This window comes from Astatotilapia calliptera, chromosome 14 (genome assembly GCF_900246225.1).
Source record: "Astatotilapia calliptera chromosome 14, fAstCal1.2, whole genome shotgun sequence".
In the NCBI taxonomy this organism is placed as follows: Eukaryota; Metazoa; Chordata; class Actinopteri; order Cichliformes; family Cichlidae; genus Astatotilapia; species Astatotilapia calliptera.
Genome location: NC_039315.1, coordinates 19,724,694 through 19,745,658, shown reverse-complemented (window position 1 = coordinate 19,745,658; position 20,965 = coordinate 19,724,694). Strand labels below are relative to the sequence as shown.

General features: G+C 42.2%; 1 protein-coding gene across 1 annotated transcript in view; it reads right to left on the bottom strand.

Moving 5' to 3' along the window:
• LOC113036022 (cGMP-inhibited 3',5'-cyclic phosphodiesterase A-like) overlaps positions 1-13,711 on the bottom strand; it is a 70,800-nt gene extending 57,089 nt beyond the window's left edge. Inside the window, exon 1 of the mRNA XM_026192015.1 lies at positions 12,457-13,711. Coding sequence (XP_026047800.1) covers positions 12,457-13,362 — 906 coding nt within the window. The 5' untranslated portion in view covers positions 13,363-13,711. The remainder of the gene's footprint in view (positions 1-12,456) is intronic.
• Positions 13,712-20,965: the final 7,254 nt, after the last annotated feature.

The window sequence follows — 20,965 nt, the reverse complement described above, 5'->3', positions numbered from 1 at the left end:
AGGACTTGCCTGACCCTCTGCAGGTACTTGGTGGTTGCAGCCTTTCTAGCGGCCTCTTCATGGTTCCCATTTGCCTGCGGGATCCCCAGGTACTTGTAACTGTCCTCTATGTCTGCAATGTTGCCTTCTGCAATGATGCATCACCACCTGGTATGGCAACAGCACCGCCTACAACTGCAAAGCTCTCCAGCGAGTAGTGCGGTGCTCTGAACGGATAATTGGAGGTGAGCTTCCCTCCCTCCAAGACATCTACAGGAAGCGCTGCCTGAGGAAAGCGGGGAGGATCATCAAGGACTCCAGTCACCCCAGCCATAAACTGTTCAGACTGCTTCCATCAGGAAGGAGGTTCTGCAGCATCCGGTCCCGTACCAGCAGACTGAGAGACAGCTTTTTCCATCAGGCCATCAGACTGCTGAACACGTCATAGACACCTCACCTTCACTACTGGAACTTCAACATTATGCACTCCACACTGTATATAAATGCCACTTGTTTTGCACATATTCAACTCTGTATATTTTATATATTTTATTATTATTATTATTTATTTTTTTTTTTTTTTATTATTATTATTTTTTACTATTTAATTTGTAAAAATGTATACACACACACACACACACACACACACACACACACACACACACACACACACACGTAGGAAAATATTTAGTATACACATCCAGAAATGCATACACTATTATATATTGTACATATATTTATTAGTTTCAGGTTGGCCATTCTTGTATTTTGCTCGTTTGTGTTGTTGTGTTTGCACATCTCTGTTGCTTGTGGGGCTCACACACAAGAATTTCACTCGCATGTGCTGTGCCAGTGTGCCTGCACATGTGATGTGACAATAAAAGTGATTTGATTTGATTTGATTTGATTCTTGTAGTTCAATCCCCTCAGTTCTGACTACCTTCCCTCTCTTTGATACCATCCGACTACACTTCTCCAGTCCGAACGACATTCCAATGTCATTGCTGTATAGCCTGGTAGTGTGGATCAGTGAATCGATGTCTCGTTCACTCTTGGCATACAGCTTGATGTCATCCATGTACAGGAGGTGGCTGACAACTGCTCCGTTCCGTAGTCGGTATCCGTAGCCAGTCTTGTTAATGATCTCACTGAGGGGGTTCAGGCCTATGCAGAACAGCAGTGGGGACAGAGCATCTCCTTGGTAGATCCCGCACTTGATGGTGACTTGTGCTATGGGCTTGGAGTCGGCCTCTAATGTTGTACGCCACATCCCCATTGAGTTCCTGATGAAGGCTCTTAGGGTCCCATTGATCTTGTACAATTCTAGGCATTCCAGTATCCAGCTGTGGGGCATTGAGTCATAGGCCTTCTTGTAATCAATCCAGGCAGTGCACAGGTTGGTCAGTCTGGTCTTGCAGTCTCGGCTGATTGTTCTGTCTACCAGTAGCTGGTGTTTTGCGCCTCTGGTATTCTTGCCAATTCCTTTCTGTGTCCCGCTCATGTATTGACCCATGTGCCTGTTCATCTTAGCCGATATGATGCCTGACAGGAGCTTCCATGTAGTACTGAGGCAGGTTATTGGTCGGTAGTTGGAGGGGACCGGTCCCTTCTTGGGGTCCTTGGGGATCAGGACCGTCCGGCCTTCAGTTAGCCATTCCGGGTGTCTCTCGTTAACTAGCAGCTGGTTCATTTGTGCTGCCAGACGCTCGTGGAGTGCAGTCAGCTTCTTCAGCCAGTAGGCGTGAACCATGTCGGGCCCTGGTGCTGTCCAACTCTTCATACTGGAGACCCTTTCTTGGATATCTGCCACTGTGATGGTTACTGGACCCTGTTCAGGGAGGTCGCTGTGGTCTGCCCTCAGATCCTCTAGCTACTGAGCATTGCCGTTATGGGTTGCATCCTTCTCCCATATGCTCTTCCAGTATTGCTCCGTCTCCAGCCTTGGTGGTGCTGTTCTCTTATTGTTCCCTTGCCACTGAGGTACTCTCAGTGGCCTTTGCAGCCGTTTGAGCTAAGATTTTAAAATTATTCACATAATGAAAACCTATACTTTGTTTCAGGCGAGTTTCCCATTCAAATGCATGTAACAGTGAGAAACGCATTGTCTTGGCGAAATAAAGTTTTTTTGAACAACTTCATATAAATCGCTGTAACTTTTGATAGAAGACTCAGACAAACATGTTTATGGCTTTATCTTATAGAACTCAATATCCCCGTGCTGGGCAAACAGGTTTTGCAGCCGTTTGAGCTAAGATTTTAAAATTATTCACATAATGAAAACCTATACTTTGTTTCAGGCGAGTTTCCCATTCAAATGCATGTAACAGTGAGAAACGCATTGTCTTGGCGAAATAAAGCGTTTTTGAACAACTTCATATAAATCGCTGTAACTTTTGATAGAAGACTCAGACAAACATGTTTATGGCTTTATCTTATAGAACTCAATATCCCCGTGCTGGGCAAACAGAACAGGTTTTGCAGCCGTTTGAGCTAAGATTTTAAAATTATTCACATAATGAAAACCTATACTTTGTCTCAGGCGAGTTTCCCATTCAAATGCATGTAACAGTGAGAAACGCATTGTCTTGGCGAAATAAAGTTTTTTTTGAACAACTTCATATAAATCGCTGTAACTTTTGATAGAAGACTCAGACAAACATGTTTATGGCTTTATCTTATAGAACTCAATATCCCCGTGCTGGGCAAACAGGTTTTGCAGCCGTTTGAGCTAAGATTTTAAAATTATTCACATAATGAAAACCTATACTTTGTTTCAGGCGAGTTTCCCATTCAAATGCATGTAACAGTGAGAAACGCATTGTCTTGGCGACATAAAGTTTTTTTGAACAACTTCATATAAATCGCTGTAACTTTTGATAGAAGACTCAGACAAACATGTTTATGGCTTTATCTTATAGAACTCAATATCCCCGTGCTGGGCAAACAGGTTTTGCAGCCGTTTGAGCTAAGATTTTAAAATTATTCACATAATGAAAACCTATACTTTGTTTCAGGCGAGTTTCCCATTCAAATGCATGTAACATTGAGAAACGCATTGTCTTGGCGAAATAAAGCGTTTTTGAACAACTTCATATAAATCGCTGTAACTTTTGATAGAAGACTCAGACAAACATGTTTATGGCTTTATCTTATAGAACTCAATATCCCCGTGCTGGGCAAACAGAACAGGTTTTGCAGCCGTTTGAGCTAAGATTTTAAAATTATTCACATAATGAAAACCTATACTTTGTCTCAGGCGAGTTTCCCATTCAAATGCATGTAACAGTGAGAAACACACTGTCTTTTGCAGCCGTTTGAGCTAAGATTTTAAAATTATTCACATAATGAAAACCTATACTTTGTCTCAGGCGAGTTTCCCATTCAAATGCATGTAACAGTGAGAAACGCATTGTCTTGGCGAAATAAAGCGTTTTTGAACAACTTCAAACTTTGCTGGTTCTGTGGAGAACAGCTGGTTTATTCTCCTGCCTTCTATTTCTCTGGTGTACCTCCGGCTTGTAGATCAGCTTGTTAGTGTCGGTAATTGTGGTTGTAGGTATTGCCCGTAGTGCTGCATTAACATCATCTAGCAGACCTTCTGAGGGTACTTCACGTAATCTTGGTAACCGGCTACAGGGGATCCAGGTTCCAAGCTTGGCCATGATCCTATTTTTCAGGTCAGTTCCTCTCGCACTCAACGATCCTTCTCCTATCGCACTTGGGGGTGATGATATCGCCCCCCTGACCTGGCGTCCTGACTCCTCCTTGCCGTAGCACCCTGTTTTCGTCTCTTGCCCACCGATGCCTTCTTGTTCCAGTAGCCCACTTTTCGTCAGGGTGCCCTGGTTCCTCAACACCTGACGCGGACCTTGTTGATCCGGGCGACGTCCGAGCCGGCATGCCTTCATGTTTATTTGTCTCGCTCATGTCTGCGGTAGGCTCGCTTAGCATAGGGGGTCTAGCCTTAGGACCCTTACTGGATACAGACGCCCCAGGCAGGAATCGAACTTGCGATCCTCTGTTCCAAAGGCATGTAGTCTAACCACTACGCTATCCAGCTGCTATGATATATATATATATATACATATATATATATATATATTTTGAACCGTTCGATACAGTGCTTTCGGTTCGGTACGCATATGTATCGAACAATACAAAATTTGTAATTTATTTTATCAACTTTCCTTCTGACGATGCTGTCTGTGTTGAGCGCTCAGTGAATCTGCGTTCGACTACTCCGCCTAGGCTCGACAGTGCAGCCTAGGCGGAGTAGTCAAATGCAGATTCACTGAGCGTTCAACACAGACAGCATCGTCAGAAGGAAGAGCGCAGGGCAAGCTAGCGAGACAGAAGTTAAGCTCCCCTTGCGACATGGCCCTCCCCCACTCTCATTCAGATCGGGCGTTTGGAATTATTTTGGTTTTCATGTGACGTATGACCCTGAAGGTAAGCGCGTCATGGACTAAAGTAAAACAGTATGTTGGATGTGCCATGCAATGCTCAATTACATGGGTGGGAACTAGTGTGTTAACGAGCAGTTAGCTCGTTAATGTGTTGGCCGTCTAGCCCCATGCACGGGGCGATCGGCGTAGCTCGTTAACGGAGATTTGCCGTGTTGTGGCGTTAAGGTCATTTCAACGAGATTAACATGAAAGCACTAGTGGGAACACAACGAATATGAACACAACGAATATGACTGCACATTTACGCCGACATCATCCTAGTGCAAAGACAAAAACAAGCATGCATGCTACTAACTTTAGCCGAGTCATTTAGACAGCTGTTAGCACATGATTCTCCTTATATGTTTAATATGCTGCTGAGAATATAGCCCAGAAGAAGCGGATAGTATAGCTTTTATTTTGGAAAGAGACATTTCTCTGTAATAAACTCTCTTTTCCAAAGATGAGTGATTCCTCGATCAGATAAAGGGCTCGCAATATCGCTAGCCCGACGTCCCGGGGCTAGCGATTTTTTTCAGTCGGGCTACCAAAATCTATCTCTGCCCTGCCCGTCGGGCTATCGTAGGACGGAAAAATATATGTCAATGCTTTTGCATTCTTTCAGAAATGTAGCTGGGTAATTATGTCATTGGCATCGGTGAGCCACTGTCAATATGTGACATATTGCAATCGCGTTTGAATTTGCGCTTGTTTTTTTGCTTTCACTTTGCAATCGCGCGAACTGTGTATAGAGAGCGACAGCACTGATCTGTGAGTGATGATAATTTGTGGGGTTAGGGTTAGGGTTAAAAAAGAAGGGGGAAAAAGGACTCATTACAAACTAAAATAAACCCGTGAGTTATTTTAAACATCAGAAGCAAAATATCATGGTAGTCTCTCATGCATTGTTTCATGTCCACTTCCCCATCATTATAATAACTTCAGACCCATTTCTGAAAGAGCAGGTATGCCAGAGTATCTCTCTTCAAAGCACTTTAGCAGTCAGTGATGCTCTTCTGTCAAAACAGAATACAGCAGGTAAAGACAGCTTTGCATTCTTATGCCTAGATGAAACCTGCCGCGTGTGTCTGCAGCGTGTATGTGTGCGTGAGCGAGACGTGTATGTGTGCATTATGAGGGATAATGGAAGGGAAAAACACTCCCAGATGCATGTGATGCAATTATATCCTTGATTATCTGATTGGGTAATCCACAGACAGGCTGGAGGCATCCAAGATAAACACAGTGTTGGCAGACTGTTGACCAAGCATAAACCACGACGAAGGACACGCATACAGTCTTACGCAGACACACACACCTGTATTTGAACATGCACTCAACAACATATAGATATTGTGAATACTATTTAAATAATATTCTATTTAAACATTTAAATACTTTAAATGATGAAACATATTTTCCCATAATTTTTTTAGCTAAAATAAAAAAGCTAACAATTTAAATACATACAACAATAATTAGACTGACTTTAGCCGTTAAGATGTTAATGGTCCAGTTTTAATATGTAAATGCATTTTTTTGCAGGAAATGTTGCCACTGAAAAATAGTTGTTGTTTTTTTTTCATCAAAACTTTAGAAATATTTTTTACATCACTTTGCAAGCTCAAGAATCACCCTGAACCCACAGTATATTTTTAACAGGTTTTGGAGATGCCAGGATGACCTGATGCCGGTTGTTGAAAAGGTAAATCCCTCGTATTTCCTGATAATTCTGAAAAGATTAAGGAGAAGGGCATTCTTTAAGCTAGTTGGGTCACCAGTACTCCAACACTGCTTGTGCTGCTGTGTAGCTCCCAGGTACGTCAGTAGGTGTTAACTAAGTCTGTAAACCCAGGGCACAGCAATGAAAGAGATGCACACATGCCAGCAATTCCTGCATAAATACAGTTTTAAAAATGTACCTCTGCTTATGTCCTCGCTGATCCAAACTGCCCATGCTCTGCGTCCACAGAGTAAAGGGAAAGCTGAACAACAAAGAACACTTAAATGTGTGATGTGTGAGGTGGCGTGTTGGGTTTTTCGTGAAGGCTTAAACTGACAAATGTCATGAAAGTAAAGTGTGTAAGAGTGTTTACTGTAGGGGAAGAGAGAAGCAGACATACCTGCAGACAGATGTATGGACAGGTCTAGAGTCTGCTTGTCAATGTTGCCCCCTGCCCAGGCCAACCACCCTCCCCTCACCCCTCCTCACCTCTCACCAAACATATTTTGGAGCTAAAACACACCATTGAATCGAGTAACAAGGCAATCCTTGTCCAGCGCCACCAAACCTCATCTGGACAGCCAGCAGGGAACCCACTGTATGTGCGTGTGTGTGTAAGCGCGTGTACAGTATACAGAAATGACCAGAAAAGGTTAAAATTATTTGCTGTTGCTTTTAAAGAGCAAGCTGCGGAGGCCACTCTATTGCACACACTTTCTTTTGCTCTTGCTCTTTTCCCCCTGCCCTGTGTTCTCTCTCCCTCTCTCTGGAGGCATGTGGCACTGGGCCATCTTCACCTTACATATGCACAAACACATTAAAAACACATACGCAATAACTGCCAGGCAAACTATAAGCAGTCAGTACGAACTTGCCTCAGCTGTGTGTGAGTCCATGTGAGCGTTCAGAGCAAAGGTGTGTTTAGAACAGAAGCAAAGAGGTTGAACACGAGGATCAGATAGTTGTCCTTTTACAATCAACACTTAAGCGGAGCTTGGCAGAGAATCTCCTCTCACTCCCACGTTTTGCCTCGCTGTAAACTGCAAATCTTTCAACACTCCTCTTATACCCCACATTAACTCCAGCTACCCCCCACCCCCAGCTTTTTAAAGCTCTTTGTCACGCACACACACACGCACGCACGCACGCACACATATTCACCCATGTCTTCAGGAAGTCTGTTTTCACTGTTTTATCACTATGACTACCTTCCCTGTTTTTCAGTGTGTCTTTTTAATAGTAAAGGAGTATATATGTTTATAACTGAAATGTAGTGATATATAAACAGTAATATCTAATCAAGACTGTTAAGTTTCCTGCTCACACTTTTTCACTTTATGCACAAATATAACCTTTTGGGGTTTTTTTCTTTGAGGTACTTAAATTACTGCTGTTTAAATGTTACTATAATCTAGTAGAAAACACTGTAGAGCTGCTCAGGTATAGCAAAAAAAATTTTTTTTTTATGTATAGATATACTAATGTGTGAAAGTCTTGAGCCAGCCCTCATTATTTTATAGTTTGCATGCACTGAGTCAGACATTTCTGTAAAATTTAAAGTGGTCTCGAGCAATAGTTCTCCAGGAGATTGACTTCCTTTTCACTCATTTTCAGTCCAACATGGTCAGTACCTGATTATGTTGAGAGGATTTCATGAAGCCACTTAACCTCAATTTCAATAAATTTGAAATTGGAACTGAGAATCCCTCCAAATTATGGAGATAGAAACATATGGTCAGATTTTCCAGTACCATCTGGGAAGTATTGGAATGGCAATAGCTTAATTTTTCAGCATGACAATAATTCCAAACATACTGTCAGTGCAGTAAAACCACACCTGGATAGAAAAGACACAGTGGAATATTATCAGTCCTGCACTGGCATCCCCAGAGACCTCAACATTACTGAAGCAGTGTAGGATGACTGACAGAAGACAGAACAAAAAGGCAGTCACCATCCAAAGAAGAGCTTTAAATGTCCTTCAAGACGCCTGGAGAATTATTCCTGAAGATCACTTAAAGAAATTACAAGAAACCGTGCCTAAGAGATTTCAGGCTGTCCTGAAGAATAAAGGTGGTCATACCAAATTTTAGAATTTTAAACTCTTTTTACCTCATACACTGTATTTCTATGTATTTTTGCACAATGTTCAATAAACTGCCGCACCTTTTTCCCATTTTCCTAACAAAGAATAAAGAAATGGAGAGTGGCCCAAGACTTTTCCACAGTGCTATATGTTTTCATAATCTTTTCATCTACTATACACAGCACAGTAAGTCCAACATTTTTTCAGGTGTACTGTGAGATAAATCAATGACATACACAACCTTGCACAGCCTTATTATCTAATGGCCCAGGCTGATTGGAGAATTGCAACTCTCAGGTCATGCAGGCCTAAAGACCGATCAATGTTGCCCTGATAACTGCCAGTCCTTAGAGAAATACATGCATTCCCCGACGGCTTAGCTTGCTGGTCCCACAGAGGGCGCTGCACTAAAAACCTCCTTGTGATTTCTTTGGAGACCAGCAGATTAGCACGGCCACCTTCAGTTTTCATGGAAGACTCCAATTCGTCTGTAAACACTCACTAACTTATCATAGAGCACCAGTGAGATGCAACCCGGAAACAGCATCCGTTCCCCTTCAAAGTAAAAGTTGCAACTTTTGAAACATGTTGGTTTTGGTGGTAAGGCACAAATTCTACACTGAAGGTGAAGCTTCTCTGTTTCCAGTTTGCAGTAAATATACATATAGGAAAATGAACACACGTGAAAATGGCAGGGAAGCTCAGCTAACCATATTAAACAGCTACACTGACATCAGGGAATTGTCTAATTATTATGGAAGTGGCTATTTCTATAAATACAGTTGCTGTTTACAGGTGACATCTGCAACAACAATAAATAACAAAACATGAGGTATACTCAAACCAACAAGCCCACAACTCGTGTTTTTTATAGCGTCTCAGTTTGTATACGGTTTATTTGTCCTAATAACAAGGTTCACTGAACCATAATCCTATTATATTTGCACTGCAAAGCTTTAACACAGTTTCTGATATTGTACAGTCATCTGTGCTTTTACTGGCAATTATTGAGAAGATAAAAACTTGCTGTATTATCTATGCATTTTAAATGATTTTAAAAACTCTCCATCATTATCCTATAAAAGAAAAAATACTGTATGTTAAGACTGGATGCCATTCAGAGTAAGAGCGCTCTGGCGACTGGAGCTGGTTGTGTCTCCCTGGAAATGTATGTGCGTCAGTGAGAGAATGTGGGCCTTCCCTCAAATAGATTTCAGAGCACATGTTTCTGCTTTAGAATCTGTCTCTCTCCCGCCTTTCCCCTCCTGTTTGACACAGATACTTTATATGGTGAAGAGATTATGAAAATGATTTGAACAAGAGAGCAACCTTAATCGTGATATAAAGTAGTGAAATTAGCCTCGGGTGAAACAATGTGCAAATATTTCAGTAAACCCATATTGCTGCTATGCAACTGAAAAAGCAAACACCGCCATAAAAAAATAAATAAAATAAATGTAAATATTACGCTGCTTATCGACATACTTATGGTTGTTGTCATGTTGCACACAGCAAGTGTTTGTCAGCTGCATGCAACCCAACAAACAAAATACTATTCCCCAAAATCCCCCATCCCACTGAGACCCTGGCTAAAAGACAAACAACTCCTGTCAAAACACAAGGCCTCTGTGTGGAGCTGATCCAGAAGGATCATAATGGATGTTAAAATCATCAAATATTATAAACTCCTTTGTATGGACAGCAGAAACCAACAGGCTTTAACGTAGTGGTGCATCAGCAGGAGAATTAATCCCATTCACTTTAGAGAAAAAAAAATACTGAAATAAAGCCATGGAGCTGAGCCAATGCTATTTCCCAGCTTCCTGTTCAGCAGAGTGCCTGTCTTGCCTCTGGCTTGGCAGGCTGCACCAGCCTGCTTCATAAATACTGCACAACCAACGCTTGATGAAAACGCCCGCTTCTCTCAGGTACAACTGCACTCTGGAGAGCTTCATTTTCTACAGTATGGATAAACTGTGAGCATCTGTGTCAAAGAGAGGCTCTGAGATAAAGGCCGCAACCTCAAAAATGTGCTTGATTTTTAATATAACCTCATTTTGCTTCTGGAAATTTACCTATGTAATGTGTGTGGCTAAAACAAAAACCAGTGCTAACCCCAGGTGGCCCTCCGGTGACCTGGTGGAAGTTTAAGAGGTTTAAGAGCAATCCAATTGCTTTGAATTTCTTTCTCTTTTTGTGGCGTACATCTGTGTCCGTGCGTCGGTCCTACAGATTACACCCAGTGGGAAAAGGTTAAAAGAGGACGCGCTGTCCTCAGCAGCTGGTCAGTTAAAAAAATTTTCATTGTTTTTTTTTTTAACTCTCAGAATTCAATTTGTCACTATTCCTGTTCCAAACATGGTGACCAGAATGGGTAATGGAGCTCTTCTAATAGTACAGATAGTCCACTAACTCACTGTTCCCTAGATACCAATTAGCAGTGAACATCCCAGCATCACGAGTCAGACAGCTGATGTGGGAACAGCTTGACGTGAGAGAATGAAACTTGTGTGTTGGGACAATGTGGGTGAGTCCAGATTAGTAAACTGTGAAAGGTGTATTCCCTTTGCTATTTTGGGGCACTTGGTGGCTCACCATCACCCACACTGAGTTCATCTCAGGTAAACACAAATTTTAGGCTTCTGTGAGACAAAATGTATCTATGGCAATTCAGTCTAACATGGATATATAGCTAATTATAATAATGTTTTATAATGCAAAAGTCAGGAAGGAAACGTTCTTTTTAACAGGGCATTAATGAATGTTTTGATTCTCCTTAAAAACATCAAACAGTCTCAGTAAAATCACAGAAAACAGCACCTGTATATTTTTCTCCAGAAAGCAATATGAGGTACGCTCCCTCTTCCACAGGACAAATATAAATAATAGAAAGCTACAAAGTGTGTACAAAGTACCAACGTTTTTGTGTGGACGTACAGAAAGCACCATCATCCACTGTGATTACACCATAAACCAAGCCATTTAACTGCTACTGTTAAGCTTTTCTTTCTCTGCCATGTTTCCTTTCTCTCTCTATTCTCAAAATCTACAAATGAGATCAGGGTAAAGTTGAAGAAAAAGAGCAGCGTAATCAGGATTATGCTGCTTCTGTAGCTAAGCCATACACGGGTGACTGTGACACAAGCTCACCCACTCGGGATGATCACCGAATCCCCACTGTGAAAACACCAGCATGCCTCCCTATTACTATGCACCATGTGGTGACACTTTCAGTTGAAAATGAGTGGCTTCATATAACATTCATTTTATCTCAGCTTGCCGGTGTAGGACATAAGAACCAAAAAGAAGGAGGGGGGCAAAGACGGGCGAAGAACATTCAAACAAGGTAGCATCCATGAGTGTGAAGGGATGGATGTTTGGAGGTTGGAGCACTGTTCTAAGAAGAAGGCACCATCTGTGATATATTAAAAACTTAACATTACTTAACATGTATTTTTTAAGTCACATTAAGTTTTAATCACATTAAGTCACATTATTTTGTATGTATGTTTTATTTAAATTTCCCGGTTTTAGTATATATATATATATATATATATATATATATATATATATATATATATATATATATATATATATATATATATATATATATATATATAATCACAAGCTGTGAGCCATTATTCACAATCCCTTATGCTGCCATAAAGATAATATGTGTAAAAAGTCTGACACGGCACCACGGGCCTGCAAGCTGGAGAAGCAGAGGCTTGCAAAAATATTTACATGTGACTTCACACCTATGCACGCGAATACAGACACACACACACAGGCACGCGGTAACTTGGCGTGATAAATACACCATCCATTTCCTTATCAGCAGCCCCAAACAGAGCACAGCACAACTATGATGACCAAATGAACAACGTCAGAGTAGGCTCAAGGTAAACATCGGTGTTTAAAGGGATGTACAGGATCGTGAAATTCAAAAGACCAAAGCACCAAAATACTACATTAACAAGCATCTTGGGAAAACACAGATGTGGCCCTGCATGGAGCAAACAGGTCATCAAAACAAGTGTTATTATAGTGTCTTCGGCCTATTCCGTTTTGGCCCAATGTTTAAAAAAAATGCATGTAAAGCTCTCACACATGCCATCAGAGAAAGAGGGGGACTCGAAAGCATTACATGCCAGTGGTTGAAAGTTCCTAAGCAAATCAGTAACAAAACAGCCAGTAAGGTCCGGTCCAAAGTTACATCTTACCTGGTCCCGCGGAATGCAAGGCAGCGAAGTCCTGCGGTGGGACTTGCTGTTGCTCTGACTGTGAGCCATCATTTCCGAGGCCGCTATGGAGCTGGACCTCCGTCTCCTTTTGAAGACAGGGATGTCCTCCTCCTTCGCCCCGGTCACAGAGCCACAGCACCCCGTCCCGCTGGTCCCTGAGGCCGGCAAGAGCCGGTCAGCATACCTCGCAAGCAAAACCCCCAGCAGCCCCAGCAGGTAGGCCAGGTAGGGTCTCCAACTGGCCCGGACTCGACTCAGGGAGACAAGTGAGACGGTCCTGATGACGCTAATGAAGACGAGGATGGACACTCCCTGACCCAGCCGGACGACCAGCAGAGCCCCGCTGCCTAGGCAGCCGAGGACTACCAGGGTTGCGGAGAAGGACAGCAGCTGCTCCTCGGCGCCGCACAGGAGGGAATGCGCCGCGGCTTCGCCCAAGTGGCACACCGCTAACAGAAACAGCGCGGTGCGGATGAGTACTCCGCAGCGAATCAGATACAGCCCTACCCAGAAGAAGGCACATACGAGTGTAAAAGCGGGGGAGACGCAGTAACACACGCTCAAAAGCAGCTCGACAGCGCAGCCCGCCGCGAAATGAAGACGAGGGTCGGAGCCGCTGCTATTTCCGTTGGTCCTGCTGCCTGCATCCCAGTCGACCAATCTGAGCAGCAGAGCGAGAGTAACGGAGATGGAGGCAACGCAGACCGCAGACGACACTCCTCGGCAAGTCCATGTCACGGCGAGTCTGAGCCACGACGACTGGCACCCTGCGTCCTGGAACAGCGGGGTGACACATGTCTTCACGTAGCCGTTGCGCTCCAACGCCGCCCGGGGATATTTTTCAGGAGCGCTCCTTGATGAACCTCCGTCTGCCTCCAAGGCCATCGTTATCAGTCAAGCGGCATAAAAGAGATAGATTTAGTCCCTGTGTGGGTGTTTTAGTTTGCACATACCACCAAGAACTCTTTATTTTATTGTATTTCTGTGCACCAAAACTCAGGACCACCCCAACTCTAAAGTTTGCATATTATTTAAAAAGCGCAAAACTGAGAGGTCTACACAACTTTTCATTTAGTTTGGTGCTTCAGGACGTCCCTGTTATATTTGTTCCACTATTGGGTTGACTGTGTTAGTCAAGCAGTGAACCAAAAAAAGAAAGAAAAAAAGGCAACCCCTGGCGTTTCACACATCTAGGCCACTACCCCAACTCCTCTACATGTTTTTTCTCTCTCCTTTCCCTCAACCTCTCCTCGTCTCTCTCTCTCTCCCCTCCCACTAGAAATTATCCCCCCTTTTTCCTTTTTTTTTTTTGCCGCTCCGGTGATTCCTCCATCACGTTTTGGCTCTTCCCCTCCTCCGTGTGTTTCTGCTGTTCATTCTGCAGGCTGCGGTCTCGCCCTGGATGTGACTCAGTTCGCAGTGGATGGATGCCATGTTTATACGAAGATTTCCTGGCTTGTTCGGGAAGATGGAGCGGGTCATTACGAGAATTGACTATAACAATCCTGTTATACATTTTAGAAGTCCTGTGCACTGTAAATATGACAGAACACCAAAACGTGGATGTCGTGCTATGCACACTGGTACCATGCAGCTTTAAACAATATCATTCATCAAGCTTTCAATCTTTCATGACTTAATTATTTATTTACCTTCGCTTTCATTGCTGTGCGCACTGTGTACCTCTAAAAACACGCAGTGAAATGAAAAGCACAGTCCAAAAAAAGAGAAAATGCTTTCCTCTGTTAGTAATCTTGCGACCCATGTTTTTTTTTCTTTTTTTTTTTTCCGGATTAAAATCCTAAATCACATCATCCTGTGCCTCCTGTGTGGCAGACCGGGACAGGGCAAGTTAGCGGCCTTCACCTGTTTGGCCTACATTTTGTGAGAGGATTTAGAAGGAGACTGCATCTGCATAATGCTATTGTAATTCTCACATATCTTTCTGTAAAAATACTACAACAACAACACTGGCAAACTGGGGTTCTTTAAGATGTAAAGCAGTACAGATGTTACCGAAAGACAAAGAAGTCATAAGCAGACAATTAATAAACTGGGTGCAGTTTGTTTTGTGTGTAAATGCATCAGGAAAATATGAGGCCTATCCTTCCCCACATTGGTAGTTTGTGCTGTAACTTTGGTACGTTATTTCCACTGACACTGGTGTTACACAACATGGGTCGGTGCAATCAGTCAAGTGCAATCAGGGTATAAATCTTGGGTTTTAGTCATCCTATCGCAGTGTGCTGGGAAAATTTTGCCAGCACAAATTGTTCATCGGTATTTAAGCTGGTTAGTATGTCAGAACAAGAGATTAGATTGTTAAGTTTGACTCCGGCTGTTTATTCTGGTTGATTGTGTTCCACAGCGGCCGTCAGCATTACAGCTAAACTGAACTGGTCAAAGGAAATCACCACGTACACTCATTTTGTTTAACACGCACTAGTCTCCAACTCGCAACCATGTCAAAGAAAACGAATAAAAACTGAGATGTGTTCCTGTACAGGGTACAGTATGCTGGCCCCTGCAGGGGACACACAATAAATCACATTTGGCAAAGGTAGCCATGATAATAACATTCCTCGTCCTTTCCTCTTGGAAACATTGTCCAGACACCCTTCTCCAGGTATACTGAGGAAGTGTAGTAACGATGTCATCTATTACTGGTAAGTGTTGGAGGACAACTGGATGTGAGCATATGGTTTGGTTTTATTGAGTTATCTGTAGCATGGTCGGTTAATCAAACTCATGCATCCTGATATATATTTATACTGTCATTCATGTAACCGAAATATTCCACCCAGCGGTCTGACCTGTTTGGGTGGAAACAAAATGCCAAGAGTCCAAGAGACTTGATTTTGGTAACACAACTCAACTAACATACAAAAAATAAATCCGCACACATTTACCAAGTACATCTTACACTAAAAATGCCTCAAAAAGTCATTTTGACACAATTTAAGTATCAAAACTGTTTTTTCACCCTGTTCACATGGAAATACAGGGAGTGCAGAATTATTAGGCAAGTTGTATTTTTGAGGAATAATTTTATTATTGAACAACAACCATGTTCTCAATGAACCCAAAAAACTCATTAATATCAAAGCTGAATGTTTTTGGAAGTAGTTTTTAGTTTGTTTTTAGTTTTAGCTATTTTAGGGGGATATCTGTGTGTGCAGGTGACTATTACTGTGCATAATTATTAGGCAACTTAACAAAAAACAAATATATACCCATTTCAATTATTTATTTTTACCAGTGACACCAATATAACATCTCCACATTCACAAATATACATTTCTGACATTCAAAAACAAAACAAAAACAAATCAGCGACCAATATAGCCACCTTTCTTTGCAAGGACACTCAAAAGCCTGCCATCCATGGATTCTGTCAGTGTTTTGATCTGTTCACCATCAACATTGCGTGCAGCAGCAACCACAGCCTCCCAGACACTGTTCAGAGAGGTGTACTGTTTTCCCTCCTTGTAAATCTCACATTTGATGATGGACCACAGGTTCTCAATGGGGTTCAGATCAGGTGAACAAGGAGGCCATGTCATTAGTTTTTCTTCTTTTATACCCTTTCTTGCCGGCCACGCTGTGGAGTACTTGGACGCGTGTGATGGAGCATTGTCCTGCATGAAAATCATGTTTTTCGTGAAGGATGCAGACTTCTTCCTGTACCACTGCTTGAAGAAGGTGTCTTCCAGAAACTGGCAGTAGGACTGGGAGTTGAGCTTGACTCCATCCTCAACCCGAAAAGGCCCCACAAGCTCATCTTTGATGATACCAGCCCAAACCAGTACTCCACCTCCACCTTGCTGGCGTCTGAGTCGGACTGGAGCTCTCTGCCCTTTACCAATCCAGCCACGGGCCCATCCATCTGGCCCATCAAGACTCACTCTCATTTCATCAGTCCATAAACCTTAGAAAAATCAGTCTTGAGATATTTCTTGGCCCAGTCTTGACGTTTCAGCTTGTGTGTCTTGTTCAGTGGTGGTCGTCTTTCAGCCTTTCTTACCTTGGCCATGTCTCTGAGTATTGCACACCTTGTGCTTTTGGGCACTCCAGTGATGTTGCAGCTCTGAAATATGGCCAAACTGGTGCCAAGTGGCATCTTGGCAGCTGCACGCTTGACTTTTCTCAGTTCATGGGCAGTTATTTTGTGCCTTGGTTTTTCCACACGCTTCTTGCGACCCTGTTGACTATTTTGAATGAAACGCTTGATTGTTCGATGATCAAATCACTTTTATTGTCACATCACATGTGCAGGTACATTGGTACAGCACATGCGAGTGAAATTCTTGTGTGCGAGCTTCACAAGCAACAGAGTTGTGCAAAATACAATAACATAAACAGGCAAAATATACGAATGGCTAAATCTGAAACTAATAAATATATGTACAATATATAATAGTATATGCAAAAAAAAAATAAAAAATTTCTGGATGTGTATACTAAATGTTTTTCTACGTGTGTGTGTGTGTGTGTACACATATTTTACAAATTAAATAGAGTCAATAAATAAAATATATAAAAATATACAGAGTTGAGACATGTGCAAAACAGTGGCGTTACTGTACAGTATGGAGTGCATAATGTTGAAGTTCCAGTAGTGAAGCTGAGGTGTCTATGACGTGTTCAGCAGTCTGATGGCCTGGTGAAAGAAGCTGTCTCTCAGTCTGCTGGTACGGGACCGGATGCTGCAGAACCTCCTTCCTGATGGAAGCAGTCTGAACAGTTTATGGCTGGGGTGACTGGAGTCCTTGATGATCCTCCCCGCTTTCCTCAGGCAGCGCTTCCTGTAGATGTCTTGGAGGGAGGGAAGCTCACCTCCAATTATCCATTCAGAGCACCGCACTACTCGCTGGAGAGCTTTGCGGTTGTAGGCGGTGCTGTTGCCATACCAGGTGGTGATGCATCCAGTGAGGATGCTCTCAATAGCACAGTGATAGAAGGTCCTGAGGATGCGAGGGCTCATGCCAAATCTTTTCAGTCTCCTGAGAAAGAAGAGGCGCTGCTGCGCCTTCTTCAGTGTTTTGTTTATGTGTACTGACCACGTAAGATCCTCAGCCAGATGTACTCCAAGGAACCGGAAGCTGCTCACTCTCTCCACAGCAGCGCCGTTGATGGTGATGGGGGTGTGTACTTCTCTGCACCTCCGGAAGTCCACTATCAACTCCTTTGTCTTTGCGACGTTGAGGGTGAGATGGTTGTCTTGACACCAGTGGGTCAGGGCGCTGACCTCCTCCCTGTAAGCCGTCTCATCACCGTTGGTGATAAGACCCACCACTGTAGTGTCGTCCGCAAACTTCACAATGATGTTGGAGCTGTTAGTGGCTGTGCAGTCGTAGGTGTAGAGTGAGTACAGGAGAGGGCTCAGTACACACCCCTGTGGAGCACCAGTGTTCAGTGTGACGGGGGATGAGGTGATGCTGCCCAGTCTGACCACTTGGCGTCTGTCAGACAGGAAGCTAAGGATCCAGCTGCAGAGGGAGCTGCTCAGTCCTAGATCCTGCAGTTTCAGAAGCTTTGCAATTTTGAGACTGCTGCATCCCTCTGCAAGATATCTCACTATTTTTGACTTTTCTGAGCCTGTCAAGTCCTTCTTTTGACCCATTTGACCCAAGGAAAGGACGTTGCCTAATAATTATGCACACCTGATATAGGGTGTTGATGTCATTAGACCACACCCCTTCTCATTGCAGAGATGCACATCACCTAATATGCTTAATTGGTAGTAGGCTTTCGAGCCTATACAGCTTGGAGTAAGACAACATGCATGAAGAGGATGATGTGGACAAAATACTCATTTGCCTAATAATTCTGCACTCCCTGTATGTCAAATGACTCTTTGTGGATTATGGGGACCGTGAGTAGCTAGCCAGAGGAGAAACCCCATCACAACCAATGTATGTTTGGGTTTTTGCAAACATTTGCATTTATTAAGAGTGTGTCAGAGATATCATTCATTGATTCAGCTCCTATTCTTCTCCGTATCAAACAATGTGAATGAACAAAGTGTTTTCAAGTTACTGTTAAGTGTCATTGTTTGTGTTTTGAGCAGATTCTGAAAGGCATTGTGTTTTCTTCTGAAATTAAACTTCTATGTTGCATTAATTAGTTCAGCTATGATCCGAAAACTATTAATTAACATCTCATTTACATTTACATTACCACACTAATCTCTCATTATTTTTATATCTGTACCTTTGTCTGTCCTTAAGCTGTCTTTTGGTTGTTGTTGTTTTCATTATGTCTCCTTAGTGTTAAATTCCTTATTCTATTTGTCTACTATTGTACTTTTTATGTACCGGTAATTACATGAAAAAAGTACAATGTTGATATAAGTGTACTTTGTATGGCACTTTGTTCAGTTAAAGCTGTTTAAATGTGATTATAGATACATTTTACTTACTTACTTACTTTACTTACTTTATATCCTAAACATTAAATTCAGAAATATATACCAGTTCATTGCAATTTTCTGTGGCAGTGGTAAAAACTATATATCAGTAGGAATTGTGAGCACATATTGTACTGAAAAACAAAGGGAAATTTAAAGCCACTGCAAATGATATGATGAGTCACAATGACGCTAGCTGTTTAACTTGGTTATAGATTAACAAAGACCTTTAGGTGCTATTTTTTTTAGGGGATTTGAAACATAAACCAGAACTAAGAGTGTCACGACCTGTGGTTTGTACATAAACCTTGTCTTACTGTTTGTGTTCCTGTATAAACTTCTGCATTTTAGACATTATACAGTGCGTTCCTGCTGTCATAACCTCTTTGCATAACAAAACAAACCTGTTGAATATGTTCTGACACACCGGGCTAGAAAGACATCACGGGGTAGATGAAAACCAAATGCAGCTGCTTGTTGAGAACCTGTGTGTGTGTGTGTGTGTGTGTGTGTGTGTGTGTGTGTGTGTGTGTGTGTGTGTGTGTGTGTGTGTAGGTGTGTGTGTGTGTGTGTGTGTCAGTGACTCCATGCCTCTGGGGTTGTGTACATGTGCAAATGTGAGGAGAGAGGACAGACTATGTTTCTGGAGGCTGTAAAGCAGTGAGATGACTGCTCTCTCTCACGTCTTTCCTCTGCCTCTCCATGTTTTGCTACCCCTCAAAAAATATTCTTTGATGGTGCTCTTTCGACACCGTAAAGCTTGGATGGGCAAACTGCACCGTTTCAATTACAGCACGCCTTCCAAAGACCCACGACTTACTCGCTCTAAACAAAGCCCACCAAATCAGCAGTGGCCCGAGGATGTCTTAGAAAAAGCTGGGTTGGATCGACAAAATGGTTCAGAAGCATGCAACTCTTATACAAGACCTTTATTACATTGGAAAAAAACACAGTGAGGTATAATGATTTTCTGTGTTTGTTTTTGCATCTGGAACAGAGGCATTAAAGCCGGGGATGTGCAGGAAGAATGCACATAGAGTTAACATCTACAGTATATTAAGCACTGCTCTGGGCAAAATTATTTTAATGCTCATTCTTCTTTTTTGAGAAATTAAGAGCTCATAAAAACCTGCATAAGCACACAGTTCAAATACAGACATTTTTTTAATGGAATTTTTAAATGAAAAATGAAAAATCTAGTAGATATTTTTTTCAGCTGTTAGGTCACTGTATGGACTGTAAATGTAAATAAATTTAAAATAACAAAAGCTCCAAAAAATGCATCAAATGTTAACATTGACCTTTGTTTGTGTCGTTTTAGCATCTACCAAACATTTCACTTTCCACACTTGCGGTGTCTAAATTTAGCTGAGACATCTACAATTATGTGGTCGTATCCTAAATGGCAAATAGTGTCAAATTGCTTGGCGGGATCATCACTAGAAAACTATGAAATTTATTCTGTTTTTAACTACATTCAGTGGAACTTCTTGGAACTGCTTTTCAACATAGGAAAATATGAACTTCCTGCTATGCACACATGCAAAATCCAAGCTTGCGCCACGCATACACATGCTCCTTGTTCAGTCCACTCTGTTTACTGTTACCATATGATGGATTAAGATTTGTTTATGAGTTAGTGCAGCATAACATTTGCCATATCCTGTTTGCTTCTTGCAACAGTGGCCAGTTCTCACCACTAATGACCTGAAACATGCAGCTCAAATACCCGTGTCGTTATAAGTTTCTGTGTGTGTGGTAACAGAGAAGAGAAATTTATGAAATATGAGTTTAAATGTTTTTGTGCTTCACAAAGAGCAAAAAAAAAAGAAATTCGCTATAATTCTCTCACAATAGCAGAAGAGCCATAGTAAGGTTTGCTCAGTCTCATCTCTCCAAGTGCTCCCTGAGCTCATCAGGCGAGATCAGGAAACACAACCAAACCAGTCAGTCCCTGTTAGTCAAACTTGAAAGAATGTCTTTATTGGGCAGCGGGATGGCATTGCGTCAGCAGTGTGATAAGCTGTGCCTGCTAACCGTTCAGGAATCCATGGATAAAAAAAAAAATGCTTATCAGGG